This window comes from Pelophylax lessonae, assembly GCF_965119305.1.
Source record: "Pelophylax lessonae genome assembly, chromosome: 3".
Lineage (NCBI taxonomy): Eukaryota > Metazoa > Chordata > Amphibia > Anura > Ranidae > Pelophylax > Pelophylax lessonae.
Window position 1 is genome coordinate 384,508,543 of NC_138770.1, and position 16,587 is coordinate 384,525,129.

A 16,587-nucleotide genomic window follows, 5' to 3' on the forward strand; every position below is an offset into this window, starting at 1 on the left:
TTGTAATAGCAAAATAAATATATATATTTTTTTTCAATTTCTTTTTTTTTTTGGAGAGTTTAAAACATTATAAATAAAAAACATATAATATCAAAATAAATGTCAACAAGAGGATGCACTCTCTGAAGTGTTCAATGGCCTTATTGTAATGACCATAAAGTATGACCATAAAGTCAGGACTAACATACAGTCTCTATCCAATATAGCGATCTTATTTCTAGGGCTGCGAGGCCCGCTGTATTAGGTGCCTATTGCAAAGCTTCATGAATGTGAAATGTTATAAAGTAGTGTTCAGATAAACTGGAGTGGCCCACATATCTTAATTACATGGAAAGGGAGGGAAATGTAAATTGTCTAAGAATTGCTTCAGTGCCTTATAACACAATACCTCAAACCCAAAGAGTGATGGAAATGAAAGATGCTTCATAGTCTCCCATTAGCATCCACTTAAGAATTCTTTAAAAAGCATAACAAAAACAACAATGGAAAGAAAGGAGGAGAAAAAAAAGAAAAGGAACGAAAGTGAGAGAAAAGACCCAAGTTTGTCCCCTCAGGCTGAGTCTCCATCCACAAGACATCCCAATGACTAGGGGCTTGAAGGTACACAATCCAGGGGTTCCACACCTTGTCAAACCTAGCTGGTTTATCTTTACGGATACAGGTCAGTTTTTCATTGACCATAATCCAAGATATTTTGTGTTTCACCAACGTGACATTGATCACGGGTGATTTCAATGCCCTTGTTATTTTAGCCGCTAAAAAATAAAGAAAGAATTCGAAGATGTCTGGTGATCTCTTCTGACAGGTCGGAGAACAACACAGTTTTAGCGCCTCTGGGTATGTTCTGACCCGCCACTGAGTGAAAAAGATTGAACACTCTAATGCAGAAACGTTGGACCTTTGGACAGGAGCCCCAGGCATGAAACATATCACCTCCTGCCCGCATCCCCTGAAGCAAAGGGGTGTGGTATCAGAGTATAGTCTTGCCAGCCTGGTCAGGACGAGATACAAGTGTGATAGCACCTTGCAATTTGCCTCCACCAGGGACCAAGTGTTGACTATACCCTAGTGCACCATAGTCGACCATTTTGTCCACACCTCCTCCTCAATGGTCTCCCCTAGATCAGATTCCCAGGCTGTTTGGTAGGAGGGTTTATTGCCCTAGCAATTGAATAAGGCATATAACTCAGATTCTTCCTCATAAGGGCCGCATAAACATTTATTCTCAAACAGAGTCCTGGTGGTTATATTAGTTTGGTCTTAAGTTAAGGTCTGCAGAAAATAAGTGAATTGGCACATATGGTAAGTCTCTGAAGAGGGCATCTGTTGTGTTTCCCTGAAATAAGAAGGCTGTCTAATCCTCTTGTGAATCCTTGTCAGACCATTGTCAGTCCACCATGTAAACTGCTGAGTTTGTTGCCCTCGAGGTAAGTGAGGATTATACAGGAGGGGTGCCACCGGGGAGTGAGGATTATACAGGAGGGGTGCCACCGGGGAATGGGGGATTTCAAAGGGTATAGCTTGCATGCCATGTCCTAGAGATGCAAGGAGTGCGATAAGGAGGGGTTCAGAATCGCCCAGTGCTCCTTTGAAGAGAGCCATATTAACATCTAGGGGAAGGGTTGGACTAACCTAAGCCTCCAACTAAACCCAGTCAGGCTGATATGTCATGGTAAAGATTTGATATAACTGGATCAACTGGGCAGATGTATAACATTGCAAGAAGTGAGGCACCCCCAGTTCAGCTCGCCCTTTGGGTAAGTATAAAGTGGAGTGTACATCACCTGACAGCCCCCATTATTCCAGATGAATTTATAGGACAAAGATTGCAGCTTCTGGAAAAACACATATGATACTGACATCGAAAGAGACCGAAAGTAATAAAGTATTCGAGAAAGAACCATCATCTTGACAGCCGCTATTATATCCATCCAGGAAAGAGTATGGGCTTGCCAGTTCTTCAGGTCACATTTGAGAAGAGTCATAAAGAGGAGTATAATTAACCTAGTACAGCGTTGCAATGTAAGAGGTCAGTTTGACATCAAGGTATGGGAACGCTTGAGTGCTCCATTTAAAGGAAAAATATGTCGAATCACCCAGGTCCAAGTCCAAAAGGTTCACGCTTAATGCTTCCGATTTTGCTTGATTGACCCTTAAACCTGATATGGTTCCAAATTTGGACAATGTGGCAAATAAATTAGGCAAGGTCATAATGGGATCCATAATGAATAACAACAGATCATCGGAAAATAGGGCTCATTTATGAGTTATGCCTCCACTTGAAATGCCATGAATAATAGGGCTAGACCTGACAGTTATTGCCAGTGTCTCAATTGCTATCACAAAGAGGAGAGGGGAGAGAGAGCATCCCTGCCTGGTCCCCATATGTAATATGTAAAAGATACAATTTACGCCCATGTCCAATGATATTAGCCGGAGGGTACAGTCTAACGCACTTAAAAGGGTAGGAAATTTAGGTCCACAATTTATTTTCCTTAGTATGTGGACAGGAAGGGCCAAGATAAAGAGTCAAAGGCCTTGTGTAGGTCCAGTGACAACAATATACCTAACTGGGCACCTACCCCATCCCAATTGGAATGCAATAAGGAGACCAAATCTATTGCATGTCGGATCTGGTCCATAGCCTGTTGCCCTGGGACAAATCCCACCTGATCTATGTTTATATATTATGCCAGGAATTAATTAAACCGATTTGCATATATTTAGGTTAGGAGTTTATGATTGCTGTTAATCAGGGATATTGGGCAATAATTGGCCATGTCACTATGGTCCTTTTCCGGTTTAGGTATTAAGCATATATGAACCCTGTTAGAATCTGCATCAAGGGCTGTACCTTCCCAAATGGCTGTGAAGAATTTGAGCAGGTGTGGTGCCAGTTGTGGGGTAAATTGTTTGCAGTAAGAGGCAGGAAAGCCATCTGAACCCAGGGTCTTTGAAGCGTTATCTTAACGACAGCCAAAACCTATTCCATTGTAATTACCTTTACTAAAAGCATCCTGAAGAAATTTGTCTATGGTTTAGGGCGAAGAGCCTCCCTGTTTACTATACAAGGACTTATAGTAGGAATGAAAAAATGAGATTTTTGACTTACCGTAAAATCAATTTCTCTGATGTTCATTGACGGACAGCTCTTCATCTTCTTGACCGTAGGGTTATACTACCCCCTACAGAAGTAGGACACTAGGCAGAGAAAAAGCTTGAGCACGCCAATGGGGCGGTCCCAGGGAGTATACTCCCACTTCCTGCTATAGGTCTTCAGTTTTGTAAAAAGCAGTGTCAGAAGAAACAAACCCAACTCCATAGAGGGGCGGGAGCTGTGACGGTCAATGAGCAAAGAAATAGATTTTTCAGTAAGTCAAAAATACAATTTTTCTCTTTCGTTCATTGACGGACACAGTGCTTCATCTTCTCGACCGTAGGGACATCCCAAAGTAGCGTCAAACATGAAGGGTGGGAACAGCAGAACAAAACAACTTCCCCATGCAAAAGCAAACCCATGAGGGGTGAGCAAAGGCAAGCAACTGCTAAAACTCTCAACATCAACAATGCTGTTAACATAACAAGAGAGGCACAAACTGAGAAAGTCCCTACAGGGTCACCTTTAGGACTAGCTGTAAAAAGCTGAACATCTACCTGGTAAAACTTAGCAAATGCATGAGCAGAAGACCAGCTGGCCGCCTTACAGACATGAGAAAGCAAGGCCTGATATTCAAAAGCCTAAGGAAGCACCCACACTTCTGGTGGAGTGTGCCTTCAAAGGAAAAGCATGTTACCCTACCTTTCAAGTCATAAGAAGACCTGAGTATGTGACAGTTGTAGCCAGTGTCCTGGATATGTCTGTGTGTGATGGCTCGTAAAGCACTGACATCAGCCATAGTTCACTCCTTGTGAATCTCCCCCAAAATTATTGAATGGTTTTTGTTTCACAATCCTCTCAAGGCTGTGGTTATTCCTGCTGCTTGTGCAACTTTTTCTACCACACTTTTTTCTTCCACTCAACTTTCAATTAATTACAGCACTCTGTGAACAGCCAGCTTCTTTCAGAATGACCTTTTGTGACTTACCCTCCTTGTGGAGTGTGTCAATGACTGTCTTCTGGACAGCTGTCAAGGCAGCAGCCTCCCCCATTATTGTGTAACCTACTGAACCAGACAGAGACTATTTAAAGGCTCAGGAAACCTTTACAGGTGTTAGATGATTAGAGTGTGACACCATAAGTCTACAATACTGAACTTTTTCACAATATTCCTGTTTTTTTTTTTTTTGTTTTTTTTTTAAGATACTGATTTTATGGTTTTCACTGGCTGTAAGCCATAATGATCAAAAGTAAAATAAAGAAATGCATACAATAGATCACTGTGTCTAATGAATCTACATAATAAATTCGTTTCACTTTTTGAATTGAATTACTAAAAATAAATTATCTTTTTGATTATATTTACATTTTTTGAGGAGATGCACCTGTATACTGGAATTTTTATTTATTTATTTTTAAACTAGTAATGGCAGCCATGAGTGACTTCTAACAGGACTTCGATATTGTGGCACATATTCTGACACTTTTGAAGCTTTGTGGGAACCAGTGACACTAATACAGTGATCAGTGCTGTAAATGTGCACTGTCACTGTACTAATGACACCTGCTGGGAAGGGGTTAAACATCTAGGGCGATCAAAGGGTTAAATGTGTGCCTAGCCAGTGCTTATGTGTATACAGTGTGGTGTTTTTTTTAAGAGATGTGCTGGATTTTATTCCCTTTTCAGGGGAAAAAAATCCACCACATGTCTGCTGACAGGATGTAGCTCTGAATTGTTTACATATGCAAAGCTCTGTCTCGTCTCTTTCTTTGACAATCAGCGGGTGGTGGTGGTCATCCATTGGCTGGCACCCGCTGATCGGCATGACCAATCACAGCAGAAGCAGCATATCAGCGGCGCCACACGCCCCTTATTTCGAACAAGAACTGCGGCGCGTATGTGCTACAAGAGAGGCAGAGGACAGCTGGGTGAGTAACACTGTTTTCCAGACAATTTGTTTGGGGTACTGGGTGGGTGCAGACATCGGAAGGGCCCGTGGAACACAACATACCTTACCTCCATCTATCTCATCAGAATGCATGTGCTCCCATTGTGGAGACTCTTTAAAGGTAGAGTTAGGGACTGCAGATATCAGGGTGCCTTGGCGCGGCCTGCAGCTTACGCATGTATTTGCAAATGTGTGCAACTAAACCCCTGTTTTTAACGCATACTGTTAGACAGGTTAATTTGGCTGGTTGCTGGCTGGTTGGTAAGTAGTGACTGGAAATCCCTTTGCTTTTGATCTGCGTTTGCCCTTCCAGTGCTCCTTACTATCTAGACCAGTTACAGGTGGAGGAGGTGACCACTTTTTGCAATATCGTATAACGTTTATATTGGTCAGGCAACGCACTGACACCTTCGCTGCCATTGTGCTATGTGCTGGGTGTTCAGTGTGACCCTGCGCCTTTAAGGAGGGGTGGGCTCCCTCCAGTCACCTGTCCTCCATCTATCTCATCAGAATGCATGTGCTCCCATTGTGGAGACTCTTTAACCACTTTACCACCGGAGGATTTTGCTGTCTTACGCCCAGGCCACTTTTTGCGATTCGGCGCTGTGCGACTTTAACTGACAATTGCGCGGTCGTGCGACGCCGTACCCAAACTAAATTTACGTCATTTTTTTTCCCACAAACAGAGCTTTCTTTTGGTGGTATTTGATCACCTGTGCGATTTTTACTTTTTGCGCTATAAACAAAAAAAATAGCGTTTATTTTGAAAAAATAACAATATTTTTAACATTTTTTTATATGAAATTCCCCCCAAAAAAGATGTAAAAAACAAATTTTTTTTACATTTTTGGCCAATTTGTTTTCTGCTACCCATGTTTGGTAAAAAAAAAATCACAATAAGCGTATTTTGATTGGTTTGCGCAAAAGTTATTGCGTTTACTAACAAAGGGAAAGATTTCTGTCATTTTTGGTGTTTTTTTTTTTTAACGCGTAATGGCGGCGATCTGCGATTTTTTTGCGGTACTGCGACATTGCGGCGGACAGAACGGACCCTTGACTGACATTTTTGACACTTTTGGGGGTACCAGTGACATTACTGCAGTAATCAGTGCTATAAATATGCACTGTTACTGTAAAAATGACACTGGCAGGGAAGGGGTTAATTTTATTGGAGAGGGAGGGGTTAATGTATGCCTGGTGCTTACTGACGTGTGGAGGGGGAGGTGACTGTGTGAGACAGGGACAGATCGGATGTCCAGCTATGCTGAACACTGCGATCTGTCACTCCCTGTCACTTGGGAGATCCGCCCGCTTGTGTTTACACAGGCGGGCGGATCTCCACACTAGATCCCCGACGATCGGGGATGAGCGGCGGCGATCGCCGCTGCTCTTCCCCTGGCCCGACTCCCACTGTGACCGAAAACAGCGGGAGCGAGCCTCCGGTGGCGCCCGAGCGCCGCCCAGAAGGGGGAGTGCCTGACGACGTAGTACTACGTCGTCAGACGATAACGAGCCACTCTGCCGCAGTAATATTACTGTGGGCGGAGGTAAAGTGGTTAAAGGTAGAGTTAGGGACTGCAGATATCAGGGTGCCTTGGCGCGGCCTGCAGCTTACGCATGTATTTGCAAATGTGTGCAACTAAACCCCTGTTTTTAACGCATACTGTTAGACAGGTTAATTTGGCTGGTTGCTGGCTGGTTGGTAAGTAGTGACTGGAAATCCCTTCGTTTTTTAACCTACCTTAGAGAGGTTGGAAAATTGCTCTCTTAGCCCCCTAGACCCCTCTTATGTCTAAGTCACCCTGTGTCTATTAGGGTTCGGGACTTTTTAGGCAGAAAACCATCCAACAAAGAATTTTTTAAGAAGAGTATATGCACGAATGTAAAAATGTAGAAAATGTTCTACATTCGTGCATATACTCTTCTTAAAAAATTATTTGTTGGATGGTTTTCTGCCTAAAAAGTCCCGAACCCAGGGGAGCCCCCTTCTTTCTATGACTAGTAAATTAGGGATGTTGGCAGATTCCCACACAGACACCACAGCCCGAGCTTAATCTCCATTTGTGTCTATTAGGGTGACCAAGAAGCCCAGTCTGGCCTTCCCAAACCAGACTTCCACTGACTGATCGGCTATGAGAGCTCCATGCGCCTTGCCAGGACAAACTTACAAACTATGTGGAACTTTGTCAAGGAAGCTGCCATGATGGATTGACTTTTTGGGACTTGTTACCCAAATAATTCAGGCACAGACCGATTGGAGGTCTGGTACCTGCTTAGTCTACCTTTGGGGGGGAAGATATGTGACAGTGTTCACCATCACTGGGAGTGAGGGACAGATACTTGGGGTACGCTGAGAGAATGGTTTGGATGGCTTCAGATGGGACACTAATATTTGTCAGCAATATCTCTCAGGAAATGTAGGAAGATGAATGGTTTGACTTTTCAGATTGCTAGAATATTGCAGGAGTGTCCCATAGACCCTTGCTAGATAGATGGGGGTGGGTTTTGTTATTGACAAGTGCCTTTATTCCATTGTTCTTTTGTTCTGTCTGCCTTAAGATAAAACATATTATGGGATGTGTATGTTGATTGGCTGCTAAAGGGGAGGGGGGATTGCCCCACAGTGTATATCTCTTTGTGCATGTGTTTGAATAAACAGTTTGAGTTCCTGCTTACCCTCAATCTAGAGTCCTGTCTCTCATTGGGGGAATCTGATACAAGGGATTGCTATGCTCTTCATACTCCCTTGAATAATCACTAAGTTCTTTGAAGAGCTTGTTCCTGCTTCACTCTCTGGGGAAAGAGGTTCACCCACTGGAACCTGAAGCCTTGTCGTAGGTCCAGGGTGGGTAGGAGACGGTGAGACCCCAACCAAGCTGCGGCGGTTCGTGGGGTCTGAGGTGGTTATGGTGTCTGGTGAAGTATTCGAAGCCCTCAGGAAGCACTAGGGGCATCCATCAGAGGAGGTACTCAGTCGAGGTGCCGGTTGATCAGTTACAATCAGAATAAATTCATTGTACAGGTTTTAGCCTGGCTTTAGCATCAATTAAATTTTACAATTACATACCTCCCAACTTTTTGAGATGGGAACGAGGGACACCTATTAGCAAAAGTATGTAGGTATAGGACACAACTCCTGCCACACCCCCTTAAAGGAGACTTAAACAAAAGAAAAAAAAGATTAGTTAAACCCACAAGTGCTTTTTTTTTTTTTTTTAATACTACTGTTCCTTTATACTGGCTTGTAAAATTTACAAATGCAACAATTTAGAAATTGGATGAAAGGTTTAGCACTGGGAAACACTTTTTGAAAGATAAAAAGTGTATTTTATATACAACTATATAGATTAGACCTAAATGAGGGACACATGAGGAGGAAAGAGGGACAGAGGGACTCTGTTCCAAATCAGGGACAGTCCCTCGAAATCAGGGACAGTTGGGAGCTATGCAATTACCATTCCGAAAATAAATCTTATACTGAACCTGGTCGGCATTCTAAAATATACTCAGAAAAAAATGCATTGACAGAATTAAAAAAAAGAATATATATATATATATATATATATACACACACACACACACATATATTTCAGAACGTGAAGAAGCATGGCAGCAACAAGAGAGCAAAAGTACAATCTAAAACAAGAGAAATTGAAATGCTGAGAAAAGGTGAACCAGAAAAATGGCAGTAGGGAGAAGAGGATGTATGATCAAATTAGTGCAAAAGAGCTACTGAATCTCTACCTGAAGGGTAAAACTGAAAGAAGGCAGCTTTATTAAGACAAAGCATAAGTGACGGCATTGGGTAGAAATGCATTCTAATGGGAAATCAGGAGGACATGATATACTGTAGCACTGATAGCTTCAGATTGATTGTTGACACTGCCTGGCAGAAGCAGGCTCTAATGCAAATGCAAAGCAGCCTTCATCCATTGAAATAGAGTGATTACATAAAGTAGGCATGCCCAGGCAAAGAGAATACATTGCATTTGCTCATTTGACCACAAATAAATACATAGGAAATAACTGAAAATAAACATAACTGTAAAACCAAGGTAAATTATCACTTAAAGGGTTATCGTTGTGACCGCCACCAGAACAATCTGGGTCTAGTGCAAAAAAAAAAGTGACTGAAAAGAAAAATAGAGCAGCTAACAATTTTACTGTAAATCCCTCAACCTTTATAGTACTAAAGCCTGATTGTCACTTTTGGTAACTCACAGTCAGATTCTATTTGAATCCAAAATTTGGCTGGTAAAGCATACTTCCGTAGTGATGTCATACCGCCATCATACACACTGGTCAATGGCCTGTACAATTCTCCAATGTATAAGCTTTATCCCTTCAGTAATATGTGCATTAAAGTAGTTCTAAAGGCTTAAAGCAGTATTAAACCCAAACCAAAAATGTAATATATTGCAGACTTCCGTCTGTTTTACCTGGTGATCTGATCAGTAACACACCTCCTACATTTGAGTGTCCCCACTCTGGATGAAGGAGGACATGGCGCAATGCAGACAACAGCATTGTCAGTCAGGGGGGTGTTAAACGTACTAGCAGATTTAAATATACAAAGTCTATAGCCAAACTCTAGCTCACACTAAATAACCAGTTACAGCAAACTTTTTCTACTTTCAGGATAAAGGTTTTATTTATATAAATGTAGCACTACTCCCTTGGGAGCTGCTTGAAGCAGGTTCCCCAGGCTTACCCATAGCAACAACATGCAAACCCTTAGTACTTTAGGTTCTTGGCTCACTCGGAAAACAGTCTAGGGAATTTGTTTTTTTATTGTTTATTGTAGAACTTGGGATGTGAGAAGGGATGAGTGGGATACTCCAACTAGATGAACTATGCACAACTTGAGGACTTCTACCTATGTTGAATGCGGCAAGGCCGCTGGCACCACTGGGACTGCCACAAAAGCCCATTTGCCACTGGCCAGGTTTCTTCCACTGTCCAACAGGCTCCCCTATTAGATATAGGGGGGACACTCCCTCAGACCAAATGACCAATGGGAATGGACACATGTAACAGGCATAACTAACTATGCGAATAAGCAGAATGGATCAACAATGCTTTTAACCTAGCACCTATCTAGGAGGGTGCTACATCCACCCCCACCAAAACGAGCAAAGACCTTTTTGCTCTGGGGCAGCCGCCCCCTATAAAAATCCTTACCAAACAACTAGGAGTATCCCACCAACTTGGAAAGAAGGGCAAAGGGAAAGAACGCATACACAATTTACGTGAAAAAATATATTTTCTCTGCTGTACAAAATAATACAATCTGAGTGCATTCTAAACAATGCACCCCCCCACCAAGCAAATCCTGCTCCGATGAGTGGATATAACATCCTAACTATCTGTCACCAACTCTATGCAACCAGACAAGAAGAAAAAGGTTAGACACTTTATGAATACACTTTTTTTCCTAGCTCAGGATGATGAAAAGACCCTCCCTTCCCTTCTCATCCAACATCCCTAAGTGATCCACTTCATCTGTTGCCTTGACCCGGTGATCAGTTCACTCCTCTAAGGTGATCCTGAACCCTATCCTGACTACCTATAACAGTCCATTTGTTTCCTTTCACAGGAGCTTGGTTGCTGGAGCCTGAGCAACCTATCTGTCCCGTGAAATAAAGGTCTCCTCAGGGATCCCTAACGACACCAGGGCACCCCCACCAAAGACTCTTGGCACTCTGCCCACTTCTTCCTGGGCAGTCACTCTTGAAGTTCCAGTCCTGGCCCATTGGCCCAAAATGGTCCACCTGGAACTCAATGCAAACTCTTTCCTTGTAATCCATGACCCCGACCTCTTCCTCGCTGCTCATGCTCACTTTAGCAGCCCTGGTCACCGCTGGCCATCCCTTCTCCTCAATTTTATTGGGAGCAGACTTTGTCTCTGCCACTGCAGTCTTCAATGCACCAGGTGGCCACTCTCCGGCCCGCACTACCTGCATGCACCCTGGCTCAGACATTCGGGCTTCCTTCCACCTGCACGCTGGACCACGGTCAGTCTGCATGGTCTCCAACTGCATCATCAGCCTTAACACTCCTCTCCCACGATCCAGGAGAGGCCCTGATTCCACAGCCAACAAAGCACGAGTGACCCCGGTCTCCAATGTCACACTTAACCTCTTGGGCCAACCTTCACTCTTCTCTGCCCGCAGCAGCAGATTGCCGCAATGCTAGCACTGGTTCCAAGCTTGCACCCGCATGGTCACATTCCAGCAATGGGGACATACCAGGCCCAAGTGCTCCACGCCTCCTTCTGTGCATAACGCCAGTACTCCGTCGGGCACCATCTGCATCCCTGTATCCCACAGGGTGGAAGTGTTCAGCTCTCCAGTCTGCTCCCTGATTTGCCCTGCAGGTTCTCCGCCAACATGTGAGTTAGTTACTGTTGCGCACCGACTTGCTCCGGTACTCGCCATCTTGCTGCTTCGCACACGTCTCCCTCTCAGAAACACCTGGAGGCAGAAGTAATTTATGGACTTTCCTTCCCACTCCCGATTAGCTGTGCGTGAGCGGCATCTCCGCCCACATCTCCAGGTTGGCAGTGGCTCCTCCTGCTGGGCAGAACTTTTCAGCGCACGCTTTCCCGCGTGGTACAGTAACCCCTCCAATGCCGCTCTCTCTCAGCTTAGCCGGCATGGAAGTCACTGCAAAGCGGACCGTGCCTCTCAGCTTGCATGCATCTGCTCTTATTACTTGTAACAGGGCTCCAACTGCGCCTCCATCACTCTGAGCCAGCTGACCCTCTTTGCTAGTCCATAGAATTGTCCCGCTGTCATATGCACGGCCAACATTTCTCTTCATAGCACATGTACAAGCAAGGTTCACCATACTGCGTTTGAGAAATGTCCACTGTCATTAAATGCATGGCCGACAGATTTCTTCATAGTATCCACACTGCCACTATATTGAAAGAATGTCCCGTTGTCATTATATGCACGGCCAACACTTTTCTGTATAACTCTAACACACACGGCCCCTGGCACACTGATCCACGTGCCCTGGGCCGCCATTTTCTCAGTCCACACTTGCACCATTTACTGTTAAGCAGACACAGTCCATGTTAACAGAAAGATGCATTTCTCCTGCCTTCCAGCACATTGCGGGAACAAACAGCTTGCGATTCTGACAGGAATTCTCCCGTATTTTCTCCCAGATTTTCACGCTATTATTTTAGCAGCTGTTATAGCAGCTAGCAATAATCACTGTGTTTTCCCATCGAGGCCAGAGGAGGTACAGAGCAGGTAAGTATAACATATTTGTTACTTTAATATAAAAAGCAAATTGCCTTTAAGAACGCTTTAATTCATCATTGACAAACCTCCACACTATGTGCATTATTGTGAGTTAAACCCTAAGCCCCCAATGACTGGTCTTCAGGGTTAGTGTGTTAAAGTGGTAGTAAACTCTCCTTAACACCTCAGTACCATGTAAAGCAGTATATTAAGATTTAGTACTAGCTGCCTTTATTAGTATTTCCAGGTGCGCTGTTTAGGAGATTTCTCCCTCTCGCTCTTGCGCATTGTAACCTCCGACTAACAAGCTGAGTCTGCCACCAGTCTATACAGCTTTGTGCCGTGTTTCTCTCAGCATTTCTCCATGGTATTGCAATCCCACAAAAATGCTGACCATTCATCAGTTGCTGAAATAACCCAAGTGACTAGGTACGTCAGAAGGGTGGTTCACAAACTGACATACAGCATCACTGATTGCTAAGACTGGATTTTAAGCTCCATGGAAACTGATAAACAAAACGGAGGCTTGGTTTAATCTTATTGAGCATGTGCAAGATTTCTACACTGATGTACAAGAAGGGCGGATGTTCAGGTGGAGAAGGGAGCAAGAGAATTCCACAAGGATGGCGGCAGCACCTTCGGATGGAACATGCTACAATAATATTAAGCTGCATAAATCAGAAGAACTATTACGTAATGCTCTAGATCACAGGTGTCAAACACAAGGCCCGCAGGCCGAATGTGGCCCCTCAGGCCATTTCATGTGTCCCTCGCACCTCTCCTGCAGCTGCGGCACCCCCCTTATCTCTGCTCCCACCTTGTCTCTGTAGTGGGTAGCAGAGAGGACAGAACTCCTTTGCTAGATCCTGCACTCCTCTGTGCAGCTGCAGAAAGGCTTGTCTTTGCTCCCACCCCCCTTCTCAGCAGTCTGCAGCAGAGAGGAGGGCAGAACTCCTCCTACAGATCCTGCACCTCTCGGTGCAGCTGCAACACCACCTTGCCTTTGCCTCCCCTGGTCTCAGCATTCAGCAGACTCTGGAAGCTGGCTCCAGCCCTCCTCTGGTTGTCCTCCAGACCCTGCACTTCTTCCCAGATTCACCAGCATCTTCTTCCTGTCAGCAGCACAAGGTAAGGGGGTGCATTGTGCAGTAAGGAAGGGTGGGTGACTCTTGATATTTCATGTAAGGGTGTAAGGGGGCATGGGGTGCTCTGGACATCTAATCCTTCAGATATAACCAGCCTTTTGAGGGCAACCATAATGCTGATACGGCCCGCAATGAAATTGAGTTTGACACCCCTGCTCTAGATAATCCATTTGCGTGGGAAAGTGCTTTTAATTGTGGCATTTTGCTTTTAGTGCATTACTTAGATTGGAGTTTACTACTACTGTTACTCCACAAAGGCCAGTCTCCAGGGTAAGTAAATTAACAACTCAAAGGCAAGTCTACAGGGCTTTTTGTGTTAACAATCTGGTAGGGAGCCTCCACAGCATGTTAACTCGTCAATATTTTTTTCTTTCCCTTTTAGTGAGAAAGAAGCCTATTTCTCGACTTAGTAATGAAAAATGCAGATAACCTTCTGTTTTAGGCTCTATTCTGCTTTGTAGAAGGATTAGTGGTGTTCTTTTTGGTTTTGTTTAAACCGCCTTCCCATAGCCAGCCTGCCTATAAATTCTTAAAGTGTATTTTATTTTACGTTTTTGATAATGTGGGAAAGGACTTGAACCCCTAATAGGATTTTACTGCTGCCTGGGGCTCAGTTACAGAGATTTCACCTCACTTCCCAATCCAGGGACAACCTTTTTTCCAGATAACAAATGGAGTGGAGTGGAGAAAATGCTTCGATTGCAGCATAGTCAAAACTAAAAATAAGTAGAGGGATGGCTAGAACCCCTGTCAGATTTTGTGTCTGTTGCCTGCTTTTTGTCTGTTTTCCAGTTGCCAAATTTCCATCACTTTCGGTTTGGTAAAACAATGTAAACAAACACAAAGTACAGGAAAATATCTTGAATACCCGAAGATAAGACCCGATAGGGGTTCTAACCCTTCCCAAATCCTTATATCCAAAGCTAGGAATAAAATGTTTTGCTATATATACACTTTAAATGATTAAACACATCAAAAAGGAAACTCAAAATCATTTTTTTTCTTTTTATTACTATTGTTGTCTTGTATACTAGTTGGTTTCAAACTAGTTGGTGTTTTGTTTGTATATACCTTTAAAAGAACATAATTAACAATAATCAAATCTTGCTGTGTGTTCTACCTTGTAAAGAGTACAGCCTGCTATCGGCTTGCCAGTTCAGGGATCTTGACAAAATTTTCTGCCTCTGTTGTAGGAGTACTTCAATGACAGCCAATCCTTCAGGTCCAAGAAGTTCAAATAACTGATAGAAAGAAAAAGGTTTTTAAACCACAGTTAACATCAACACTGCACTAGTGGTATAAGAAATACAAGACCTGATATACAAGAAAACATCTCATATAAACACATTACCATACACACATGGTCATACTTCCATAGGTAGAACACTCAAGGGTGGAATTTAAAAATATCTCAGAAAATCTTTCAGAAACTGAAGTCAAGGCACCAGAAAAAAAAAAAAAAACATAGTTAAAGTGGTTCTAATGGTAAAATGTTTTTTTTTTCTCTCTTTTACCCTACCGCATTTCCTGCATTAAGGTAAAAAAACATTTGCCACTTTCTGTGCCCCCCCCCCCACTTATCTGAGTCCCTCATCGAGCCTGAGCAGTGCCCATCTGTCAGTCTTGTCTCTTCTATTCCCACTGCTACAAGCTTGGCTGAGGGCAGCAGGAGCCATTGGCTCCTGTTGCTGTCAGTTAAATCCTGTAAGCAGAGAGCGAGAGGCAGGGCGAGCCCTGCTGTGTGTGTCAACGGCTCGGGATTGGGTGCAACATGTCTGCCCACAAAGCAAGCGCTTGCTATGGGGGCGGACACAGAAGAATAGAAGCAGACAGTGCAAGTGGGGAACCCCAGGAAAGGAGGTCAAGGCCGCTCTGTGAAGTATGATTGTGCAAGGCAGGTGAGTATATCCATTGCATCCATATTATTTAAAAAAAAAATGCCTTTAAAATCGCTTTAAGTAGGAAAATTAGATCAAGTCTGTCTAAATTGGCCCTAGTATGTGTATCCATGAATGTGAATTACAGACCTTAGACTGTAAGCTTCTTGAGGGGAGGGACTGATGTGAATGTATTTATATTTATATTTATATATATATATATATATATATATATATATATACATATATATATATAAGTGCTACATAAGTACTTGTAATAAATTAATAAATATTTTTTGTATTAACAATCCATCTTTTAAAATCCAGTCACATCCAGTACTACTGGCCCACACCATAATAATGAAACCCTTATACTGAAAACCAGCCATAAGGCTCTGCTCACACCATAAAGGTGCGATGGTGCGGGCATTTCAGTGTGTTGCGTTTAGGGCGGTCCATTAAGTTTAATAGGCTGCCCCATGTGAAAAAAAACATGCAAAAGAAGTGCCTGAAGCGTTTTAAAAACCCTGTGTGATTTTGTGTGTATTCATGCATACACAAGTGAGAACATAGAACGACACAGGAAGGAATTTTGCTCACAATCCACCACCATGGGCAGAAGGATAAGTGGAGGGGCAGTAAACCCAATGAAGGTTTGCATGCAGCATGCAAGACAAGCCTTGGTGACACCAGAAATAGCTTATTTGCCAGTATTTTAATGTGGTGTCACCACAACAGCCAATAGTTAGGTAAAATGTTTACTTGCCATCTTGGACTGTAAAAATTATAATTGAATACAACATGGCTGCTACATGCTAAAAATAAAAAAAATGCATTTAGAAAACCTAAACTTTTGTTTGAATGTTTTAAAATATAGGACAATGACACATGCTGATATCTGGTACATATTATACAGAATCTAAGCTGTGGCTCACAATAGTAATCGTTTATAAACTACCAAAAATGGAATTGCAAATTCCAGGCTCCAATCTCTTTCGAAGTGCAAAATATATAAGATATGAATGTCATATGTAATGAAGAAATTATGGCTTTTACAGCTGGAAAAGGCCAGGCTCAAAAGAAGACATCCTGCTTGAACCTTCTCTGAATTCACTGGAGAGAGCTGCATTCACTGATTTACAGGAAAACACACTTTACATTTAACACACATTTCAAGCCTCTGAGTAATACTCCTGTGATAGCTGAAGGAATGCATGCTTCTTTGATCATGTTTGGACAAAAGTTTCAAAAGAAAAGAAACTGCCA

At 43.1% G+C, this 16,587-nt stretch overlaps 1 protein-coding gene across 1 annotated transcript in view; it reads right to left on the reverse strand.

Annotated features, from left to right (window-relative positions):
• ASCC3 (activating signal cointegrator 1 complex subunit 3) overlaps nucleotides 1-16,587 on the reverse strand; it is a 1,118,804-nt gene that overhangs the window by 1,001,101 nt on the left and 101,116 nt on the right. Inside the window, exon 4 of the mRNA XM_082251201.1 lies at nucleotides 14,565-14,685. Coding sequence (XP_082107327.1) covers nucleotides 14,565-14,685 — 121 coding nt within the window. The remainder of the gene's footprint in view (nucleotides 1-14,564; nucleotides 14,686-16,587) is intronic.